A 24,525-nucleotide genomic window follows, 5' to 3' on the forward strand; every position below is an offset into this window, starting at 1 on the left:
TGTAAATAAGTTTTATTGAGACACAGCCAAACCCATTCATTTGCATATTGTCTACAGCTAATGTTGTACTTTGAGGCAGAGTTGAATAGTCGCAAGAGAGATTCTGTGGCCTTCAAAGCCTAAATACTTACTCTCTGGCCCTTTATAGGGAAATGAAAAAAGACTCCTGCTCTAAAACCTTGAAATAACTTCTCGGAATCATCAGTATTTATGAACATGACTAATTTATACAACTACTGTTGTTGTTGCTTAGTTGTTAAGTTGTTTCCAACTCTTTGCGAGATCTATAGCCCACTAGGCTCCTCTGTCCATGGGATTTCCCAGGCAAGAATACTGGAATGGATTTTCCTGACCCACAGATAAAACTCACATCTCCTGCATTGGCAGGCGGATTCTTTACCATTGAGCCCTTCTTTACCAGGGAATCCCTTATTCAACTACAATATATGTCTTAATTTTGTTTAGGAAATAAGGATTTATCTACTTTATAAACATAAATGAAATGGTCTTTTTTTATGGCCTACAAATATAAGTACAAAGGAACCTATGTTAATATACTGAATGCCGAAAAAAAAAAAAATGCTGAGCACCAAAGAATTGATGCTTTTGAAATGTGGTGTTGGAGAAGACTCTTGAGAGTCCCTTGGAGTGCAAGGAGATCAAATGAGTTCATCCTGAAGGAAATCAGTCCTGAATATTCATTGGAAGGACTGATGCTGAAGCTGAAGTGCCAGTACTTTGGCAACCTGATGTGAAGAACTGACTTATTGGAAAAGACCATGATTCTGGGCAAGATTGAAGGCAGGAGGAGAAGGGGATGACAGAGGATGAGATAGTTGGATGGCATCACCGACTCGATTGACTTGAGTTTGAGCAAGCTCCAGGAATTGGCAATGGACAGGGAAGCCTGGTGTGCTGGAGTCCATGGGGTCACAAAGAGTTGGACATGGCTCAGCAACAGAATTGAACTAAACTGATGTTAATATACATTACTACTTTTACAAGAAAGAATAACCATACTTACAAGCACCTTAGCTCAAATGGCTTATACATAGTAGGTCTTCAGGAAATATACGTTGAACTTATAATAATTGATGATAAATCGAGAAAAATATAAGACAAAAAGTATAGTACAAAAGGATTCTTAGCTTTAAAATAAAAGAAGTCTGAATTTTGAAAGCATTTGTCAAACTGTTAGGAAAATCTGTTTTACATTTTTCATGTGTAGGGAATAGATATATACACTATACACATTAAAGATGCAGAAAATGATGGGATATTATCTTTATATTGCCAGTATTAGTATAACTTAAATATCCTTTGCTACATGATTTACAAAAAAAGTAAATCCTAGTAGTTTTTAAGGTAATCGTTTGTATATGGAAATATAAATTAGAGCATGTGTTGTGGGAGACAGTTTCTTGCTTTAAATTATCAAATTTGCAATGGTTACAAAAACATCTCCACTCCAGGCAGTTGTGCCTGCCTCCAAGTGCCAGTATAGGGTGGAGACTGAAACATTTATAGGTGTATTTTTTGTGTGCTATGTTTCCTGCTTGACTGTGAATAGCTATGAGAGCGATACTCAGAAGAGCCAGCATCTCTGGACTGTGCCTCATACCCATTTGAGGTCTTCAGTTCAGCTCAGTAGTTCAATTGTGTCTGACTTTTTGCGACCCCATAAATCACAGCACGCTAGGCCTCCCTGTCTATCACCAACTCCCGGAGTTCACTCAAACTCATGTCCATCGAATGGTGATACCATCCAGCCATCTCATCCTCTGTCATCTCCTTCTCCTACTGCCCCCAACCCCTCCCAGCATCAGGGTCTTTTCAGTGAGTCAACTCTTTGCATGAGGTGGCCAAAGTACCGGAGTTTCAGTTTCAGCATCAGTCCTTCTAAAGAAAGGCTAATCTCCTTTAGGCTGTACTGGTTGGACCTCCTTGCAGTCCAAGGGACTCTCAAGAGTCTTCTCCAACACCACAGTTCAAAAGCATCAATTCTTCAGCGGTCAGCTTTCATCACAGTCCAACTTTCACATCCATACATGACCACTGGAAAAACCATGGCCTTGACTAGACGGACCTTTGTTGGCAAAGTAATGCCTCTGCTTTTCAATATGCTATCTAGGTTGGTCATAACCTTCCTTCCAAGGAGTAAGCGTCTTTTAATTTCATGGCTGCAATCACCGTCTGCAGTGATTTTGGAGCCCAAAAAAATAAAGTCTGACACTGTTTCCCCATCTATTTCCCATGAAGTGATGGGACCAGATGCCATGATCTTCGTTTTTTGAATGTTGAGCTTTAAGCCAACTTTTTCACTCTGCTCTTTCACTTTCAAGAGGCTTTTGAGTTCCTCTTCACTTTCTGCCATAAGGGTGGTGTCATCTGCATATCTGAGGTGATTGATATTTCTCCCAGCAATCTTGATTCCAGCTTGTGCTTCTTCCAGCCCAGCGTTTCTCATGATGTACTCTTGAGTATAAGTTAAATAAGCAGGGTGACAATATACAGCCTTGACGTACTCCTTTTCCTATTTGGAACCAGTCTGTTGTTCCATGTCCAGTTCTAACTGTTGCTTCTTGACCTGCGTATAGGTTTCTCAAGAGGCAGGTCAGGTGGTGTGGTATTCCTGTCTCTTTCAGAATCTTGCACAGTTTATTGTGATCCACACAGTCAAAGGCTTTGGCATAATCAATAAAGCAGAAATAGATGTTTTTCTGGAACTCTCTTGCTTTTTCGATGATCCGGCGGATATTGACAATTTGATCTCTGGTTCCTCTGCCTTGTCTAAAACCAGTTTGAACATCAGGGAGTTCAAGTTTCACGTATTGCTGAAGCCTGGCTTGGAGAATTTTGAGCATTACTTTACTAGTGTGTGAAATGAGTGCAACTGTGCGGTAGCTTGAGCATTCTTTGGCATTGCCTTTCTTTGGGATTGGAATGAAAACTGACCTTTTCCAGTCCTGTGGCCACTGCTGAGTTTTCCAAATTTGCTGGCATATTGAGTGTAGCACTTTCACAGCATCATCTTTCAGGATTTGAAAGAGCTCTACTAGAATTCCATCACCTCCACCAGCTTTGTTCATAGTGATGCTTTCTAAGGCCCACTTGACTTCACATTCCAGGATGTCTGTCTCTAGGTGAGTGATCACGCCATCGTGATTATCTGGGTCATGAAGATCTCTTTTGTATAGTTCTTCTGTGTATTCTTGCCACCTCTTCTTAATATCTTCTGCTTCTATTGGTCCATACCATTTCTGTCCTTTATTGAGCCCATCTTTGCATGAAATGTTCCCTTGGTATCTGTAATTTTCTTGAATAGATCTCTAGTCTTGCCCATTCTGTTGTTTTTCCTCTATTTCTTTTCATTGATCTCTGCGGAAGGCTCTTTTATCTCTCCTTGCTATTCTTTGGAACTCTGCATTCAGATGCTTATATCTTTCCTTTTTTCCTTTGCTTTTCACTTCTCTTCTTTACACAGCTATCTGTAAGGCCTCGTCAGATAGCAATTTTGGTTTTTTGCATTTCTTTTCCATGGGGATGGTTTTGATCCCTGTCTCTGTACACGAACCTCCGTCTGTAGTTCATCAGGCACTCTGTCTATCAGATCTAGGCCCTTAAATCTATTTCTCACTTCCACTGTATAATCATAAGGGATTTGATTTAGGTCATACCTGAATGGTCTAGTGGTTTTTCCTACTTTCTTCAGTTTAAATCTGAATTTGGCAATAAGGACTTCATGATCTGAGCCACAGTCAGCTCCTTGTCTTGTTTTTGCTGACTGTATAGAGCTTCTCCATCTTTGGCTGCAAAGAATATAATCAGTCTGATTTCGGTGTTGACCATCTGGTGATATCCATGTGTAGAGTATTCTCTTGTGGTAGCCTCTTCTCTTGCTATTAAAGCAACCTTTCTTCCCCGCTTCTACCCTTGAATCTTAACACCAGCTATCTCTAATATGTGCTCTACAGCTCATTAGTCTTGTGCTTTATTGTGTTGTTTTGAGTCGTGTGACCCCATGGACTGCAGCGTGCCAGGTTCCTCCATCCTCCACTGTCTCCTGGAGTTTGCTCAAATCATGTCCATTGAGTTGGTGATTCTATCTAAGCATCTCATCCTCTGCCTCCCCCTTCTCCTTTTGCCTTAAATCTTTCCCAGCATCAGCGACTTTTCCAGTGAGTAGGCTCTTTACCTCACGTGGCCAAAGTATTGGACCTTTAGCTTCAGTATCAGTTCTTCCAATAAATATTCAGGGTTGATTTCCTTTAGGATTGACTGGTTTGATCTCTTTGCAGTCCAAGGGACTCTCAAGCGTCTTCTCCACCACCACAGTTCAAAAGCATCAATTCTTTGGTTCTCAGCCTTCTTTATGGTCCAACTCTCACATCCATACATGACTACTGGAAAAACCCTAGCTTTGGCTATATAGACCTTAGTTAGCAAAGTGGTCTCTGTTTTTTTAACTTGCTTTCTAAGTTTGTCATAGCTTCCTTTCCAAGGAAAGCTTATTTTGTTGCCCCATAATATTCGTGAGGTAGGGTGTTGCCTGGAGGAGAAGTCTCGACCTATTTCCAGAGTAATTCTGCAATTTAGGAGTATTATGTAATGGTTAAGAGCACTGACTTTGAAATCAAACTAAACCATGTTTCACGCCTAGCAAAACCACTTACTAAAGTTTCTAGCTTGTGACTAATCAAGTTACTCAATATAGTTTTCTCATGTTTGAAATAAGACACTAATTATATAATTGTGTCACAGTGCTGTTGTAAGGATTAAATAAGATAATATATGTGAAGGTCTTATAAAGGAGTGGAACTTTTGGTCAGTACTCCATAAATAATAATCAAGATTATGTGTAGTGGTGGTAGTTTTGTAATAATTATTAATTTTCCTCATCTGTTAAGCAGGGTAATGATATTATCTACTTTGAAGGCAATGCACTGACACATTTAAAATTCTTTAATGCATGGTGTATAGTAAATATTTAAGTGTTAACCATTATTATTTGCAGTTTCTGCTTGACTATTCTGGGTTCTTTCCTAAAACATTCTTATCAACACAGATCTCTTGTTTTAGAGGCTGACTGGAAATCCCTTTCCTCTTGCTTGATTCTCTTCTTTCCATATCAGTTTGGGATGTGGAAATTTTTGTGGACTTTACCGAAGTTATGTGTCTTTTAATTATCTGGCTTAAAATTAGATAAGATGGTAATTTGTATCTGTCAAGGCATAGCTTGTCAAATTCATTGCCATAAAGTTATTTTTGTATCCTCATTATTTTTTTAATCTCTGTATAATCTGTGGTGATATTCTCTCTTTTCTTCTTTTTTTTTCCCCTTTAAACCATTTTTTTCAGAAGTTTATCACTTTTATTGAACTTCAAAGAAGCAGTTTTTGGTTGTTGATATTTTCCTCTACCCTCCCTTTTTTTTGTCTTTTATTGTTTCACTTTTTAATTTTCTTTTTTGTACTTAGTTTGGGTTTCATTTGCTCTTTTTTTTTTTTTTTTTCAAATTTCTCCAGGTGGAATCTTTTTCATAAATTACTGATTTCAGATATTCTTTTCTAATACAATTGTATAAAACTATACATATCTCTGTAAGCATGATTTATGTACATCCCACACATTTTGAAGTGTATGAATAAAGAGTGTCACCTGCCATTTCAGTAAACAGGCTGCCCACCATCAAGCCATCAGCAACTGCAGCCACCCCTGACAATGCACCCTGAGGGTAAAGGAACTCAGCGTGGAGAAAATTGGAATACTGGCAGTAGATTGCTAAGATGCAAATCAAGGGAATAATTTCAATAAGTCCAGACTCTTGCATCTTCTCATACATAGAAAAGTGTTAAATTCATTAACTTGAGATGTCTGGTTGTAAAAATATAGTTAGCAGTAATTGTTTGATGTTGGATACCTGGGTTTTTTTTTTTTTTCTTTCCTTTTTTTTCTTGCCCCCCACAAAAACTCCTGTATATTCTGACTTGTCACTTACCTCTTTGCAACAGTCCCTCAGAGCTATCTGAGAGGCTGTATCCTGGACTCAAGTCTTCAGTAAGACTGCCAAATAAAACATCAGTTTTTCAGCTTTGCATTCTTTTCAGTTGACAAATATATTTTCATTAAATTCAAAATATTTTCTAATATCCCTTGTAATTTCTTCTTGGGTTACTTAGAAATATATTGTTTAATTTCTAAGTATGTGAAGATTTTTCCAAGTTCTCTCTTCTGTTACTGATTTCTAGTTTAATTCCACTTGTGGAATACTCTGTGACATCAGGCCTTAAAAATTATTTGAGACTTGTGTTAGAGACCAGAAACTGGTCCATCATGGTGAATGTCCACGTGCACTAATATAGCATTTGCATTCTAATATCACTGGGTAAAGTGAAATAAATATGTCAACTACATCAAATTGGTTGATAATGTTCAGATTTTCCATATTCTTACTGATTTTTTTTTACTAATTAATTCTGAGATTGCACTGAAATACACAGTTATAATTTTTCCTTTCAGTTCTATCAGTTTTTTATATGTGTTTTTGAAACTTTAAGTACATAAAACGTTTAGAATTGGTATACCTTTTTGGTGAATCAATCCCTGTATTAGTATGCTGCTGCTGCTAAGTCACTTCAGTCGTGTCCAACTTTGTGCGACCCAATAGACGGCAGCTCACCAGGCTCCCCTGTCCCTGGGATTCTCCAGGCAAGAACACTGGAGTGGGTTGCTATTTCCTTCTCCAAAGCATGAAATAGAAAAGTGAAAGTGAAGTCGCTCAGTCGTGTCCGACCCTCAGTGACCCCATGGACTGCAGCCCCACCAGGCTCCTCCTTCCCTGGGATTTTCCAGGCAGGAGTACTGGAGTGGGGTGCCATTGCCTTCTCCATATTAGTATGAGAAGTTCTTTTTTTATTCCCTGTAATATTCGATGTTCTAAAGCAGGGGTTCCCATCCTCTAGGCTGTGGACCAGTACCTCCTGTCAAATTAGTGACAGCATTAGATTAGAAATAAAGTGCACAATAAAGGTAATGTGCTTGAACCATCCTGCAAACATCCCCCATCCCAGGTCTGTGGAAAGATTGTCTTCCACAAAACTAGTACCTGGTGCCAAAAAGGTTGGGGACCGCTGTTCTGAATACTGCTTTATTCTGATGTTAATATGGCCTGCCCAGGTTTCTTTTTCCATTTGGAAAAAGAGATTTTGATTTCACTTTTAACTTATCTGTTTTGAATTTAAAGTGGGTTTCTTATAGGTAGAATATCATTGAGTTTTATGGTTTTATTCAACTTGACGATCTCTGCCTTTTAATTGGAATACTAAGATCCTTTGTAGCTCATATGGTTAAGAATTACCTGCAGGAGACCTGGGTTCAATCCACAGGTCAGAAACATCCCCTGGGGAGGAGAATGGCAACCCACTCCAGTATTCTTGCTTGGAGAATTCTATGGGCAAAGGAGCCTGGCAGGCTATATAGTCCATGAGGTCACAAAGAGTTGGACAGGACTGAGCAACTAAACTCAGTTCAGTTCACTTCAGTCATTCAGTTGTGTCCGACTCTTTGTGACCCCATGAATCGCAGCACGCCAGGCCTCTCTGTCCATCACCAACTCCCGGAGTTCACTCAGACTCACATGCATCAAGTCAGTGATGCCATCCAGCCATCTCATCCTCTGTCGTCCCCTTCTCCTTCTGCCCCCAATCCCTCCCAGCATCAGAGTCTTTTCCAATGAGTCAACTCTTCACATGAGGTGGCCAAAGTACCGGAGTTTCAGTTTCAGCATCATTCCCTCCGGAGAAATCCCAGGGCTGATCTCCTTCAGAATGGACTGGTTGGATCTCCTTGCAGTCCAAGGGACTCTCAAGAGTCTTCTCTAACACCATAGTTCAAAAGCATCAATTTTTCGGTGCTCAGCCTTCTTCACAGTCCAACTCTCACATCCATACATGACCACAGGAAAAACCATAGCCTTGCCTAGACAGACCTTTGTTGGCAAAGTAATGTCTCTGCTTTTTCATATGCTATCTAGGTTGGCCATAACTTGTCTTCCAAGGAGTAAGCGTCTTTTAATTTCAGGGCTGCAGTCACCATCTGCAGTAATTTTGGAGCCCCCCAAAATAAAGTCTGACACTGTTTCCACTGTTTCCCCAACTATTTCCCATGAAGTGATGGGACCAGATGCCATGATCTTAGTTTTCTGAATGTTGAGCTTTAAGCCAACTTTTTCAGTCTCCTCTTTTGCTTTCATCAAGAGGCTTTTTAGTTCCTCTTCACATGCTGCCATAAGGGTGGTGTCATCTGCATATCTGAGGTTATTGGTATTTTTCCCAGTAATCTTGTTTCCAGCTTGTCCTTCTTCCAGCCCAGCATTTCTCATGATGTACTCTTGAGTATAAGTTAAATAAGCAGGGTGACAATATACAGCCTTGACGTACTCCTTTTCCTATTTGGAACCAGTCTGTTGTTCCATGTCCAATTCTAACTGTTGCTTCCTGACCTGCATACAGATTTCTCAAGAGGCAGGTTAGGTGGTTTGGTATTCCCATCTCTTTCAGAACTTTCCACAGTTTATTGTGATCCACACAGTCAAAGGCTTTGGCATAGTCAATAGAGCAGAAATAGATGTTTTTCTGGAACTCTCTTGCTTTTTCGATGATCCAGCGGATGTTGGCAATTTGATCTCTGGTTCCTCTGCCTTTTCTAAAACCAGCTTGAACATCTGGAAGTTCACGGTTCGCGTATTGCTGAAGGTTAGCTTGGAGAATTTTGACCATTACTTTGCTGGTGTGTGAAATGAGTGCAACTGTGCGGTAGTTTGAGCATTCTTTGGCATTGCCTTTCTTTGGGACTGGAATGAAAACTGACTTTTTCCAGTCCTGTGGCCACTGCTGGGTTTTCCACATTTGCTGGCATATTGAGTGTAGCACTTTCACAGCATCATCTTTCAGGATTTGAAAGAGCTCCACTGGAATTCCATCACCTCCACTAGCTTTGTTCGTAGTGATGCTTTCTAAGGCCCGCTTGACTTCACATTCCAGGATGTCTGTCTCTAGGTGATTGATCACACCATCGTGATTATCTTGGTTGTGAAGCTCTTTTTTGTATAGTTCTTCTGTGTATTCTTGCCACCTCTTCTTAATATCTTCTGCTTCTGTTAGGTCCATACCATTTCTGTCCTTTATCGAGCCCATCTTTGCATGAAATGTTCCCTTGGTATCTCTAATTTTCTTGAAGAGATCTCTAGTCTTTCCCATTCTGTTGTTTGCCTCTATTTCTTTGCATTGATCACTGAGGAAGGCTTTCTTATCTCTCCTTTCTATTCTTTGGAACTCTGCATTCAGATGCTTATATCTTTCCTTTCTCCTTTGCTTTTTGCTTCTCTTCTTTTCACAGCTATTTGTAAGCCCTCCTCAGACAGCCATTTTGGTTTTTTGCATTTCTTTTCCATGGGGATGGTCTTGATCCCTGTCTCCTGTACAATGTCACGAACCTCCGTCCATAGTTCATCAGGCACTTTGTCTGTCAGATCTTGTCCCTTAAATGAGATCCTTTCACTTAATGTAATTATCAATAGTTAAATCGGATTTAAATCTGGTTGGATTTAGATCAAGCTTCCTTGGTGGCTCAGATGATAAAGCATCTGCCCGCAGTGCAGGAGATTCGGGTTCAATTCCTGAGTCAGGAAGATCCCCTGGAGAAGGAAATGGCAATCCACTGCAGCACTCTTGCCTGGAAAATCCCATGGACGGAGGAGCCTGATTGGCTACCAGGCTAGCAGGATTTAGATCTGCTGTAATGCTGTTTGTTTTGTATTTGCTCCATCTGTTTTCAGTTCCTTTTCCTTTTCTGTTTTCTGTTGAGTTTGTAGGATGCCATTTTAACTCCACTTTTGGTTTATTAAGTGAATCCAGTTTATTAGTGTTGTTAGTCTAGGATTTGTAATACGTATCTTTAATTTAATACAGTCTACTTTAAATAGTTGACTTCCCTGGTAGTCATCTTCTTGAGGCTTCCCTGGTAGCTCAGCTGTAAAAGAATCCACCTGCGATGCAGGAGACCCCGGTTTGATTCCTGGGTCAGGAAGATCCCCTGGAGAAGGAAATGGCAACCCACTCCAATATTCTTGCCTAGAAAATCCCATAGACAGAGGAGCCTGGTGGAGTACAGTCCGTGGGGTTGCGAAGAGCCGGACACGACTGAATGACTAAACACGAACTTGAAATAGTATATTATTTTATGTACAGCATAAGAACTTTATAATGATGTGTTCTCAGTTTCTCCCTTCTATTCTTTATGCTGTTGTTGTTATATGTTTTGATTCTACATCTTTATGAACCACACAGTCTATTATCATTTTTACTTTAAACAGTCAATTATCTTTTAAGGAAATTTTTGAATGAAGAAAACATTTTTATTTATTTGTTTAGCAGTTTACCATTTTTATTTCTCCTCTTTCATTTGTGGAAGTCTGTATTTCCCTCTGGTATAATTTTCGTTCTGCCTGAAGAACTTCTCTTAACATTTCTTGTATTATAGGTCTGCTGTAGGTATACCTTATAGTATAAGTATTTGATATACCACTTTGTATATTGCTAATGAAGGTCATGGCATCTGGCCCCATCACTTCATGGGAAATAGATGGGGAAACAGTGGAAACAGTGTCAGACTTTATTTTGGGGGGCTCCAAAATCATTGCAGATGGTGACTGCACCCATGAAATTAAAAGACGCTTACTACGTGGAAGACAAGTTATGACCAACCTAGATAGCATATTGAAAAGCAGAGACATTACTCTGCCAACAAAGGTCCATCTAGTCAAGGGTATGGTATTTCCAGTGGTCACGTATGGATGTGAGAGTTGGACTGTGAAGAAAGCTGAGAGCCGAAGAATTGATGCTTTTGAACTGTGGTGTTGGAGAAGACTCTTGAGAGTCCCTTGGACTGCAAGGAGATCCAACCAGTCCATCCTAAAGGAGATCAGCCCTGGGATTTCTTTGGAAGGAATGATGCTGAAGCTGAAACTCCGGTACTTTGGCCACCTCATGCAAAGAGTTGACTCATTGGAAAAGACTCTGATGCTGGGAGGGGTTGGGGGCAGGAGGAGAAGGAGATGACAGAGGATGAGATGGCTGGATGGCATCACCGACTCGATGGGTGTGAGTTTGAGTGAACTCCAGGAGTTAGTGATGGACAGAGAGGCCTGGCGTGCTGTGATTCATGGGGTTGAAAGAGTCAGACACGACTGAGCGACTGAACTGAACTGAACTGAACTTTGTATATTGTTATGTAGGTCTGCTGCAGTAAATGTCTGTTGAATTCTCAAAGGTTTTGTTTTACTGAAATTTTATTTCATGTTCATCCTCGAAAGACTTTTTTTCACTTGGCACATTTTCCCTAGAATCTAGGTAACATTTATTTTGTTTCAGTACTTTAAAGATGCCTTTCTTTTGTCTTCTGGATTCCATGGTTGCTGACAGCACATCTTCAGTTATGCTTATCTTTGTTCCACTGTAGCAGGGGTCAGTACACTTTTTCTTAAAGGACCAGATAGTAAATAGTTTAGGTATCTGATCTTTGTTGCAACTACTGAACTTTGGTTTAATGTGAAAGCAGCAGTAGACAATATGTAAATGAATGAGCATGGCTGTGTTCTTATAAAACTTTATTTGTATAATCATGTGACTAACTCATCTGCTGTAGTTTCTTAAACCCCTCTCTGTAAGAATACATCTCTTTTTACATGACTGCTTTTAAGGTGTTCTTGCTATCATTGTTTTCCTTTTCTTTTTTAAAAAATTTAATGTATCTGTTTACTTTGGCTGTACTGGGTCTTCAGTGCTGCGCTTGGGCTTTCTCTAGTTGCGATGCACAGGCTTCTCACTGCGATGGCTTCTCTTGCAGAATGTGGGCTGTGGGTGCAGGGGTTCAGAAGTTGTGGCACGTGGGCTGTAGAGCACGCAGGCTTTAGTAGTTGTGACACATGGGCCTAGTTGCCCCGTGGCACATGAAATCTTCCCAGACCAGGAATCGAACCTGTATCCACTGCATTTGTGGATGGATTCCTAACCCCTGGACCACCAAGGAAGTCCTACCACTGTTTTTCAGAATTTTTATTATGATGTTCCTTTTTGTGGCTTTCTCTGTGTTTCTTAGTGTTGGGCTTTGTGGATTTGGTGGTTTATAGTTGTTATGAAATTTGATAAAATTTCAGTCGTTATTTGTTTAACATATTTTTGTCTCTTGCTTTTTAGGACTCCAGTTACATGAATGTATTCCTGCTTAATACTATGCCACGATAGGCATAACTTAGGCTCTCTGTATTCTTTTCCCTTCTCTTTTTCTTTCTGTGCTTCATTTGAGTAACTTCTCTTGCTGTCTTAATAGTTCTCTGCTAAAGTGTCTAATCTACTCTTAATTTCATCCAATGTAGCTTTCATCTTATATATATTGTTCATCTCTAGAAATCCTATAATAGATCTTATTTATATATTCTCTTTTCTCATATGATCATGTTTTTCTTTACATGCAATTTATAATAGCTATCTTAAGAGCCCTGTATACTAAATACATCATCTTTTTCATATATGTGTCTATTTCAACTGATTAATTTAAATCTTGGCTTTGGGTGATATTTTCCTCCTTCCCATGTCCTTTTAAAAGATTGGATGCTAGCTGTTTTATTTTTGTTGTTGTTGTTGTTGGCTGTTACATTTTGGATTTTTGTTTTATTCTTGTAATGAGTGCTGGATTTTGTTCTAGAATCAATTTGATTCCTTTAAGGATTGCTTTTAAGTTGTTTTAGGCAGATCCAGATCAGCAGTGGCTACAGGACTAGAAAAGGTCAGTTTTCATTCCAATCCCAAAGAAAGGCAATGCCAGAGAATGCTCAAACTGCCGCACGATTGCACTCATATCACATGCTAGTAAAGTAATGCTCAAAATTCTCCAAGCCAGGCTTCAGCAATACGCGAACTGTGAACTTCCAGATGTTCAAGCTGGTTTTAGAAAAGACAGAGGAACCAGAGATCAAATTGCCAACATCCGCTGGATCATGGAAAAAGCAAGAGAGTTCCAGAAAAACATCTATTTCTGCTTTATTGACTATGCCAAAGCCTTTGACTGTGGGGATCACAATAAACTGTGGACAATTCTGAAAGAGATGGGAATACCAGACCATCTGACTTGCCTCTTGAGAAACCTATATGAGGTCAGGAAGCAACAGTTAGAACTGGACATGGAACAACAGACTGGTTCCAAATAGGAAAGGAGTACGTCAAGGCTGTATATTGTCACCTTGCTTATTTAACTTAGAGTACACCATGAGAAACGCTGAGCTGGAAGAAGCACAAGCTGGAATAAAGATTGCCGGGAGAAATATCAATCACCTCAGATATGCAGATGACACCACCCTTATGGCAGAAAGTGAAGAGAAACTAAAGATCCTCTTGATGAAAGTGAAAGAGGAGAGTCAAAAAGTTGGCTTAAAGCTCAAAAGTCAGAAAACAATTATCATGGCATCTGGTCCCATCACTTTGTGGCAAATAGATGTGAATACAGTGGATACAGTGGCTGACTTTATTTTCTGGGCTGCAAAATCACTGCAGATGGTGACTGCAGCCATGAAATTAAAAGATGCTTACTCCTTGGAAGGAAAGCTATGACCAACCTAGACAGCATATTAAAAAGCAGAGACATTACTTTGTCAACAAAGGTCTGTCTAGTCGAAGCTATGGTTTTTCCAGTGGTCATGTATGGATGTGAGAGTTGGACTATTAAGAAAGCTGAGCACTGTAGAATTGATGCTTTTGAACTGTGGTGTTATGACTGCAAGAGAGATCCAACCAGTCCATCCTAAAGGAAATCAGTCATGAATATTCATTGAAAAGACTGATGTTGAAGCTGAAATTCCAATACTTTGGCCACCTGATGCTAAGAACTGACTCATTTGAAAGGACCCTGATGCTGGGAAAGATTGAGGGCAGGAGAAGGGGACAACAAAGGATGAGATGGTTGGATGGCATCACTGACCCAATAGACATGGATTTGAGTGGACTCTGGGAGTTGGTGATGGATGGATAGGTAAACCTGGCATGCTGTGGTTCGTGGGGTCACAAAGAGTCAGCACAAGTAAGCGAATGAATTCAACTGAACTGAACTTGTCTCTCTTGACTTAGGTCCCTGATATCTAGACCCTCTTTCAAAGGGCTCACCTAATTAGATCAGTCTCTCTCTCCAGGATAATCTCCTTTTTGACTAATTGAAGGTCACTGATTAGGGACCTTAATAACATCTTCATAATCCCCTTGTCTTTGTTATATAATGTAACCTAGTGAAAGGAGTGATATCCCGTCGTATTCATAAGTCCTGATCCACACTCAAAGGGAAGCGATTACACAGCATATGCACACCTGGGAGAGGGAATCTTGGGGGCTCTCTTAGAATCCTGCTGATCACAGTTCGATGTATACTGCAAGTGTAATTTGAAGATTACAAATCATATTTTATACAGAAGATGTTGATAGACTGGAAATACTAACAAACTACAACTAATTAAATGGTTGAAAACAAATAGCTAAATTATCTGCTAAAGTAATTGTAACCTTAGTGGATTGTTTTTTTTTTTTTTTCTTAAAATATAATTTAACTGTTCTGATAGGCTCATTATATTTTAAGGAAAAAATCTTATTGAAACATTGTAAATTTTCTATTTGTTTTCCAGTAAACATGTATAATTTTTTAAATCCTCAATTTTTTCTTTTTACATAATTTTAGTACCTAGTTCTGTTCTCTGTTAACTGTTTGAAGTTCTGTGGTTAATGTTCTCCTAGAAACATGAAAGAGGAGACTGAACACTGTTCACAATTGGCAATGTAGTGTTGCTAAGCTACCTATCTTTTTAATTTGAAATATTAAGCATTTCAATAATAGGTAGCCCTTAAGCTTTTAAGTGTTTGCTCATGACACATTGCAATGTTTTATATATGCTTTTCACCTCTGTATTATAGCTATTATTGTGAAAGTTTAAAAAAAAAGTATATTTAATAGCAGTCAGTAGAGTAGCTTAACTACATAAAATTAGTCATTTTATGAGAAGCTCTAATATGGACACAAATGAAATTACAAGCTATACTTTAATGTGAACTTACTTCAAATGCAGCTGTACTATAAAATGCAATAATTATACCAATCTCTCATTTGATTGTAAGTAAAATCATTGTAGAATGCCTAAAATATTACCTATAGTTATTTTAAAAATAGCAATATTGTTATTCTCTGGAAATATCATTAAATCCATACTGAAAAAGCACTTTATTTTATTATGGCGCTGTCATGCTATTCATGTTATTTTTTCTCAAAGAAGGATATCATGTACTAAATGGTATTATTGTAGAACATCTTCTAAGTTTGAAAAAGATGAATATAGAAAGATTCTTCTAGGTGGACTCTTTTATTAAAAGTTTTTCCTCTGCATTCCTCTTTCCCCCATAAAAATAATTAAAGAAATACCTATCCATTGTAGAAAATATATTTTCAAAAGTGTAGATAAGTGTAGAGAAAAGTTTGAAAGTACCTCTAATCCTGTTTCTTTCTCAGAAACTGTATTCAGACTTCAGTTTCCTTTTTCTGAATATTGTTATAAGATCATATTTCATACTCAATTTGCATTTTACTTTTATTTTCATATTACAGTCTAAAGCATCTTTCCAAATCATTAAAATTGAGAACATTCTTGATGACTAATTATGTTGATGTGCAGTATTTCTCATATTATCTATATAGTTTCCCACCTTTATTTTGTAAATACAGTAAGAAGAAAATCTTTGTGCAAAATCTTTGTCAGCATTTCTGAATTCCTTACTGTAGAGCCTAGCTAGGAGTGCAACAGATTCTAGGAATGAAAATTATGAACATTTTAAAGACTTCTGAACATATAAATAGATTACTTTCCCTGAAAAGTTGACCATCCTTATTAACATTTACTAATTCAGTTTTGAAACAAGGAAGAAATAACACTTTAACTTGCTTTTATGATCAAAAATTATATTTTTCAGGTTTTTATTAGCCATTTGTAATTATTGTGAAAATTTTCATTTCCCTATAACATTTGTTCATAAATCCATGTGTCTTTTCTTACTCATTTTTGGTAGATCTGAGAGTACTGAATTTAACCCCCTCTCTGTCATATTTTCTCATTTATTTGCCTCTTAGTTTGATTTATACACTTAATAAAATATCGATTTTTCAAAAAGTTCTTTTAAAAATCTCTCCACCTTTTTATTTCCATTTATTGCTTTTAAAGTTATAAATCCCTTTACTGTGCAGATACCATATTCACCTGTGGGTGGTTGCTGGCTAAACTCTCAGAGGCATTGCATTGTTTCAGATCCCAGAATGCAACTGGTTATTCACAGAGTGACCCTCCTGGCCGTAATGCTTGCTACTTTCAAGCTGCACCCTTTCTTTCATCAGGATTTTCTAAGTGCCAGAGTCCTGTGGGTTTGGCATCGAACAAAGCAGATGCAAACCTCTTTCTGTCACCTTCCCCCTGCTATCTAGTATGACTGGGGTATCACTCTTCCCAATGCCTGGCTTTTACCATCACCATGATTTTGTTCCATGTGTCACTGCTTGGATGTTATCTCCTCCTGTCCATCAACTTACATATGACACCTTGTTCAAGGGCCAGCTCATCCAAGAAGTCTTTCCTGAATAGCCACCCATTGACAGTCCCCTTAGCTTGCAGGCCCTTTGATGCATGCTTTTCATAATGAAATCCTTTGTAACTGCTCTCCACTGGTACCGTTAACATAGCTACCATTATGATAGACCCCTGGGTGCCACTTTACAAAAGTAATTGAAAACATTTTTTTTTAATATGTCATATGTTTACATCTAATTCTTAACCATGTGAAGTATATTTTGGTTTGTAGTTTTGGTTTAGAAACAAAACTGATTTCTTTTCCAGATGTTAACCCATTGCTAGAGGACCAGTAAGAATATTTCCTTGCTTGTTGATTTGTTATAGTTCTTTTATAATATCCAATATAATATCCAAATTGTTGGATACTGAGCTGATTGACTACTTTCTATTCTGTTTCATTGATCTTTTCTATTTTGTATCAGAGAATATTATAGATTAGCTTTATCATATCCTCTTTGATATTCAGGACTGTTTACCCCTCTATACAGTAATATAGATTTTTAACATATGAGATGAATTTATAGAATTAGATTTTATAAATTTATAAAATGACATTTAAAATGAGATTTTTATCCTCATGCTGTGGATATTCCCAGATATTTTATGTTTTTTAGTGCTATTGTGGATGAAATTTGTTTCTATTCTGTTTTCCAACTCATTTTTACTGGCACATTGGAAGGGTATTTTTTTATATTTATCTCAGATCTGAACTCTTTGTTCTCAGTAATTCTAAGAGTTGGTTTTGTATAGTTTGTTGATACCTAATTGTAAAATCTGCAAATATGAAAATTATTTCTTCCTTGAACTGACATCTGGATTAGCTAAAAATTCCAGAGTGATATTAATTAACAATATTAATAGTGGGCATTTGTGTCAGAAAAAACTAAAATTATGGTTAAGGTAAAACAGTGGTCAATTTTCTGTTGGAAGCAAAATTATAGTTAAAAACAAATCATCTTTAATTATCCTAGATTAAATTAATTGCTTTGCAGATTTACCATATGTAAGATACATCAAGATTCTGGGAGAAATGAACATTTCTCTAGCAGAGGGTTGGGTGGTGGCAATATCCAATGAATATGAATTGCTGACTAACTTCAAAAGGAAAGGAACAAGACTTGAGCTAGAGTAGCTCACGTATTTGGGAGGAGGAAGGTTAGAGAGAAGTGAGGTGAATTAGTCTCTAGATTCCCCCACTTTATTTCCTTGGGAGCAGTTCCCAGCATGGTGACAAGTGGAGTCAATCTCTTCCCAGGAAGACTACAAGAAAGAGCTAAAAGTGAGCATAACTGCCACTCCCTTAAAGTGAGGAGTATGGGGCAAAGAACATTCACAAAATTTACCTCTAGAAGTCTCATGACTTCTGCAGAGTCTGCTATACCTACTGTTCAGGGGAAACAGGTGTTTGCTGCAGTCCTTACTTAGTGAAATTTAGCTCAGATGAGTGAAATGGGGCTGAATTTCTTGTTCTAGAATACATCAGGGGGATTATCTTGACAGACCTCCCTCCCCTCAATCAAGTTCATGATCCACAAGGAGCTGATTAGCCGCCCTTCATGCTGGTTTTATATATACCATTGTTGCAGAAACTTGAAAAGTATGTAGATGAGAACTTTATTTTCTTATGATAATAAAGGATCAGGATTTTTCCTTCTATATTAATGGTCATCTCAGTGGGTGCATTTCATAGCTTTTGATGAATAATAAGCCAAAAGTTAGTGGCTTAAAACTTCAACTATCTATTTGACTCATAAGTCTTCAGGGTAGGGATTCAGGCTGAGTTCAGCTAAGCAGTTCTGTTCTTAGCTGGGCACCCTCTTGAGTCTCTGGTCAGCCTTGTCTTGGCTAGGCAATTCTGCATCTGGGAGGTGGCCGGCTGCTGGCTGGAGAACTTGAGTTCGTCTCCATCTGATGTCTTTTTTACCTCCAGAAGCCTTACCTACATTTGTTTCTCATGGTGGTAGCAGAGGTCTAAGAGAGAGCAGAAACAGGCAAAGAAAGCCTCTTGAGGCTAGCATGGAATTAGGACACCATTGCTTATGTTCCTTTCCGTTGGCAAAAAGAAGTCACAAGGCATGGAAGAAAGACGTAGAGTATACCTCTTGACGAGAACTGCCATAAAGCAATATATTCAAAATGTATGGACACAGGGAAGGAAGTATGGGGAATTAGGACCTTTTTTTCCTGTGATTAGTCTACCACAATTTGGTGAATAAAGGACTCAGACAGGTGCTTAGGACACTATCTTCCAGCTCCCTTTTTACCTCAACCTTTTGTCCCTGTATCTTGTAGTATTTTATCTTTATGCTATTCATTTGGTTTTGGCTTCTTGTGCATTTTTATTCAAATCCATGTCAAATAAAATTTTTCTAAAATTATTCTTTTGTTCTTTATGAAATCTTTTCAGAGATATGTTCTTTGTGTCTTCAGGAAATTTCTTCTTCATATGTTGGAGTGTTTTTACTCATGGACCTCACCTTGGTTTTTGCCTTTTTCTTAGAATACTGTCAGTATCTCCCAACAGAGCATATGGATGTTTCTCACCATCTACTTAGATTTGGATCCTTTCAGATCTGTATCTGAAGAATAGTTGTTCAACATTCCCCAGTGACTGGTAGCCAGTCATCAGATGTGGTTTTGAACTAAACTAGGGTCATGTGCTGCTGTGCTGGGTGTGCCTGGCTTTTGGACACTTTAAAAAGATGAAGTATGTGGAAAAAACATTGTTTCTTAACATATATTATTGAAGGGATTTTTCCTGTATTTTCCCTTCTTTGCAGAGATTTTTGTTTGGATGTTGAGCCTTCTTGGATGCAGTAAACCTTTGCCAGTGCCCGCTACTTTCTGATATGCTCTTTACTGGGAATTATATTTAAATAGATGTAGAAAGAAGTATGCCATTAATTGGTTGGGGAAGAGTTGCACTACTCTGGCTGCCTCATAAAGTCACCTTCTATGGCAACACTGTTTCTCTTAAACAGCAGGCAGAAAAAGTGAGAGAGCTAAAATCCCTTTCTCAGCTGACAGAATTACCTGTTTCACAGAGCATAGCAATCTTTTGCATCCTGTGTAGTATTCAGAAAACTGGGCCACCATTAATTTGTTTCTAGACCTGGTTTCCAGACTTACAGATAGTGAAACTGTCTGAGGTTTCTCAACAGAGGTTAAGTTAGTTTTAGTAGAGAGTGCTGTTGTCTCTTTCTGTGCCTTTTTCTGTGCCTTTCCTGAGAAGATGGGAGCAGCTGCACTAGCAGGATTCTTCATAGATGTCATGCTAAGAGTCCAAACTGTATTTAATTAATAATTCATTTTCCATTTTTTTGTTAGTCAAATATATGTAGTGAAAATACAATAAAAATAGAGCAACTGCAAATAGTAGTTTTGAAAGGCTGAGATTTGCTACTTTTGTTAGCTTGTACAGTGTTGTGATGTGAATAAATATACCATTCCATAATACTTCTGGAGTAATAACATACATTTCTTGGCCTTCCATTATTGCCTTCAGAGTTTGCCATTGGCAAACCACAGTTCTAGCACTTTGCTTTCTCCTCTTGTCCTCTCCTGGGCATCAGTGGTCTAAATGTGGGACATATTTAGTTGAAGGATCAGGAAGCAGTGCCTCCAGAATTCTCTGCAACAGTTTTAAAAATAACAGATTGAAATAACTATCAGGACCAATCTTTGGAGAAATGCTGCTGCTGTTGCTGCTAAGTTGCTTCAGTCGTGTCCGACTCTGTGCGACCCCATAGACGGCAGCCCACCAGGCTCCCCCATCCCTGGGATTCTCCAGGCAAGAACACTGGAGAAATGCTAGTTACTTCTAAAGAAGTTACATGCTGAGTCACTTCAGTCGTGTCCAGTTCTTTGCAACCCATGGACTGTAGCCCACCAGGCTCCTCTGTCCATGGGATTCTTCAAGAATACTGGAGTGGGTTGCCATTCCCTTCTCCAGGGAATCTTCCCAGCCCAGGGATCGAACCCGAGTCTCTTATGTCTCTTGCATTGGTAGGCAGGCTCTTTACCACAAGTGCTACCTGGGAAGCTACAGTTGTCTAATCTCTGGCAACTGTTTCTGCCTTCTGAGTTTAAGATGTAATGGTAAAATCACAACTTCAGGGAATCCATCTCATTGAAAAGTAACTAGAATTCCTACAGATACAGAAGTAAGATTTGCTGTTAACTACTTGATTATTTATTTCAGTAATCTGTAATGAATCATAGTGCCTAAATGATGCTCAGCGTTTTCTTACATGACTTGATTTAAACACCACCTGAAAGTTTTAGGTGCTCTTGAACTCTTGAAGGTTCACATCTCCTGAACATTTAGCACTGAAATTCATTAAATTAGTTTATAGAACAGTTGTCTATATTATAACCTGTTCTTCTACAGTGCATAGTTTAATGCCAAGTTTTGACAATATTTATTTAACTTTTTAAAAGTAATAACCTAGTAACCTGTGTGTGTGTGTGTGTGTGTGTATTTTCAAATACTATATAAATCAGATTCCTAGTTACTGGGGAAAATCTGAATCATATCTCCTCAACCAAGTCAATACTCTTTAAAGTAGATTCCCAGGGAGCGTCTTCTGACTACTGTGTAAAGATGTGCTTCCACTAATAATGATTTTTTTTTTTGAGTTAATAGCTCTTTACTAGATAATCATTTCCCAGTTATGGAAAAATAATTTTTGATCTTAAGCTTGTTCATCCATTTGGCAAGAGTTACCAATGTTTGACTATTAGAGAATAAACAGGACAAAAACTGAGCAGCAGTTAATCATGTTTATTTAGTTCACTCACTTGTATTTTCATGTCACATGCTTATGATACTTATATACCTACCTTTATTATAACTATGTTTTATATTCATTACTATAGATTTTCTTCTGAAATTAAGATTTTTCAGTGTTGCACAATGTTCCAAGAGCTTACAAACCATCTGAAATGGTTTGAGAACCACTGAGCTTATCATACATGTTGATGTATGACAAAAACCATCACAGTTTTGTAAAGTAATTATCCTGTAATTAAGATTAATTAATTAAAAAAATACTAGATGTGTTATATGCAATAGAATTAATGTAATTAACACTGCTTTATATTGTTCATGGAATTTTTAGAGTAAATTCCAGGAGTTCTCATCAAAAGGGAAAAAAAGAAATCATTGATTTTTTTATATCACATTACAGTTGTTGCAAATTTCTTGAAGTATTATTTATTCTCAGCATGACCTTGAAATTATCTAAAACATTTTAATTTAAAAATTACATGTTACTTTATCAAAATTTGGTTTTTTAAAGTTTTAATAACTGCAACTTCAATATAGTAATTCATTTCCTTTGTAAAAGAAAAAAATGAAAAGGATTACCTAATTGAAAATCAGCCATTTGCATAAACTTCTCAATTTATAAAATTAAAAGGAAATAGAATTTCTTTCTATCAAAATATCCTTTGGAATATTTTCAGTGAGTTTATAGTCTTGAATACATTAGGTAATTATTAGATATTTTAAAGCATGTATAATAAACATAAATTTATAAGAATCATGGCAGTGAATTAATGGCATGGTCCTTACTGATTTCTGGTAGATTTGACTTGTGTTAGGTTTTCCCTCCTTCCCTCTCTTTCTTCCTTCCTTCTTTCTTTCCTTTCTTTTTTATTTTTCCATGTGATAATTTGAAGATTGAGTGAAGAGCATTAGGTATCCTGGTTATGTAGAGGAAGAAACAAAATATAAGATGTGGAAACCACTAAAAGCCTTTCTGGAATCTAGTTTACATGGTGACGAAAGCAAATTTCAGATTACAGTTTTTCACTTTAATCCATCCTAGAATAGGATTCTCATAACTGTCCTTACAATCTTGGCTCATAATCCAGGAAGTATTAATATATCTCATAAAGAGGCAGTAGTCACAGACCTTCAATTTCAGGATCATAATGTAGCTGGTGAAATGACAAGTAAATGGTGAAGACTGATCTGCCACTCTATGCTGCACAAAGAAACATACAGGACATGTTTATATGTGTGGAACCTGCAGATAGGGAAGGCTAACAGTACATTTAATTTAATCTACGTTACTACCCCTTAAACGCACACTCTGTGAATTACCTATTTTCTATTGGTCTTTATTGTTAAATTTATAATGTCATTCTTGTTTTGCAGAAACCAAAGCTGAAGGATTGGCATCCTCCTGGGGGTTTTATTCTGGGATTGTGGGCACTCATTATCATGGTTTTCTTCAAAACTTATGGAATCAAGCATATGAAGTTCATTTTCTAAATGTGGTGATGTATGAAGACTGCATGAAAGGCTACAACATTGGATATAAGTTCATGTCAATAGATTTTCAAAAATACATTGTTCTTGTGTGACTTGGCAGAAAGTATAAGCAAAGTGTAAATTTGAACAAACTATTGGTTTTACAACTTAAGGAAAAATTGTTGTTAATGCAAGCACTAAATGGCACTAAATATATTTCAGTTTTTCATTTTGTGTGTTATTCAAATATTGGGATAAAGAGATCACAATATTCTCACTGACTGTTTCTGAAAATAAGAATTTCCCCTTGTTTAATCCCCTTTCATTTGGAAAAGAAAAAAATGTGAAGACATTAAATTCTCTTTTTATGTATATTCTCCTAGTCTTTTTCATATTTTTTTCCAAAATAGACATCATATAGAACATTTTGTCAGTTGTCATTTTGTAGTATGTTGTCAACCCTTTGCCTCTTCTTGGACATTCTTCAAGGACACATTGTGAATGGCTGTGTACCATCCATTTTATGAATGTGCAGCAATTTATTTAATATTTTTCTATAATTAGACTACTTTGTTCCACATATTTTCTTTTGTTTCATTCTTTGATGTGTTAATATGGACTTCCCTGGTGGCTCAGATGGTAAAGAATCTGCTTGCCATGCAGAGACCCAGGTTCAATCCCTGGGTCGGGAAGATCCCCTGGAGAAGGGAATGGCAACTCACTCCAGCATTCTTGCCTGGAGCATTCCATGGACAGAGGAGTCTGATGGGCTATAGTTCACGGGTTTGCTAAGGGTCAGACATGACCAAGTAACTAACACTTTCATGTGTTAATATTTTATTTATCAGCTATTCCTGGAATTCTACAGCTAAAATTGTAAATAAATATGAAAAATTAGTTTTTTAATCTGTGGTACTGAGAGTCTCCAGGGCTTTATTTACTGTCAGTTTATCTGGAAAATTTAAGATCTTTGGAAATGTCACATATTGACTGCTCAAGAGAAACAAATCCCATCATTTTTCGTTTCTAAGCATTCCGTGATCCTTTAGAATTGATCACCTCTTCTTCAGTTTCCTCACTGAAAAAGATACTGCTTTTTCACTTGCTGCCCATTGGCTGGGTCTGCACTTTTTCTGGACAGTCCCATAAAATGGATAGACTGCAGGAAAGATCTGTGCTTGTGGCCATGTCCTTGTGTGTGACTGATGCATCGTGTAAGACAGTAAACCTCTTATCTGGTCTCTGATGAGATGCAAGAGCTCATATCCCCACGACTGACTTTTTCATCTTGCCGGCCATCTTCTATCTGTCTGGTAACTGGAAATGGTATTGAGATTGTGCTTCACTGTCAGGCCCAGATATAGTTTCTTCACATATGAGGGGGAGAAAGAAATCCTGAAAGTTGAGTATTCGTGTCTCTGGGATTCATTTTTGTATTTTATCTGTTGTATCCAGAAACTTTGTGTTAATCTTAAAATCACTATGAAGATATTTTTTGTAATTATAGGAAACATTCAGAAGACAACTCTTCCTCTACAATAAGACCTCTTAAAGTTAATAT

The 24,525-nt window shown here is 37.7% G+C and overlaps 1 protein-coding gene across 1 annotated transcript in view; it reads left to right on the plus strand.

Moving 5' to 3' along the window:
* PIGK (phosphatidylinositol glycan anchor biosynthesis class K) overlaps positions 1-23,338 on the plus strand; it is a 144,697-nt gene extending 121,359 nt beyond the window's left edge. Inside the window, exon 11 of the mRNA XM_040232539.1 lies at positions 22,869-23,338. Coding sequence (XP_040088473.1) covers positions 22,869-22,985 — 117 coding nt within the window. The 3' untranslated portion in view covers positions 22,986-23,338. The remainder of the gene's footprint in view (positions 1-22,868) is intronic.
* The last annotated feature ends 1,187 nt before the right edge of the window (positions 23,339-24,525 follow it).

Source organism: Oryx dammah, unplaced genomic scaffold (assembly GCF_014754425.2).
Source record: "Oryx dammah isolate SB20612 unplaced genomic scaffold, SCBI_Odam_1.1 HiC_scaffold_28, whole genome shotgun sequence".
Taxonomy (NCBI): Eukaryota; Metazoa; Chordata; class Mammalia; order Artiodactyla; family Bovidae; genus Oryx; species Oryx dammah.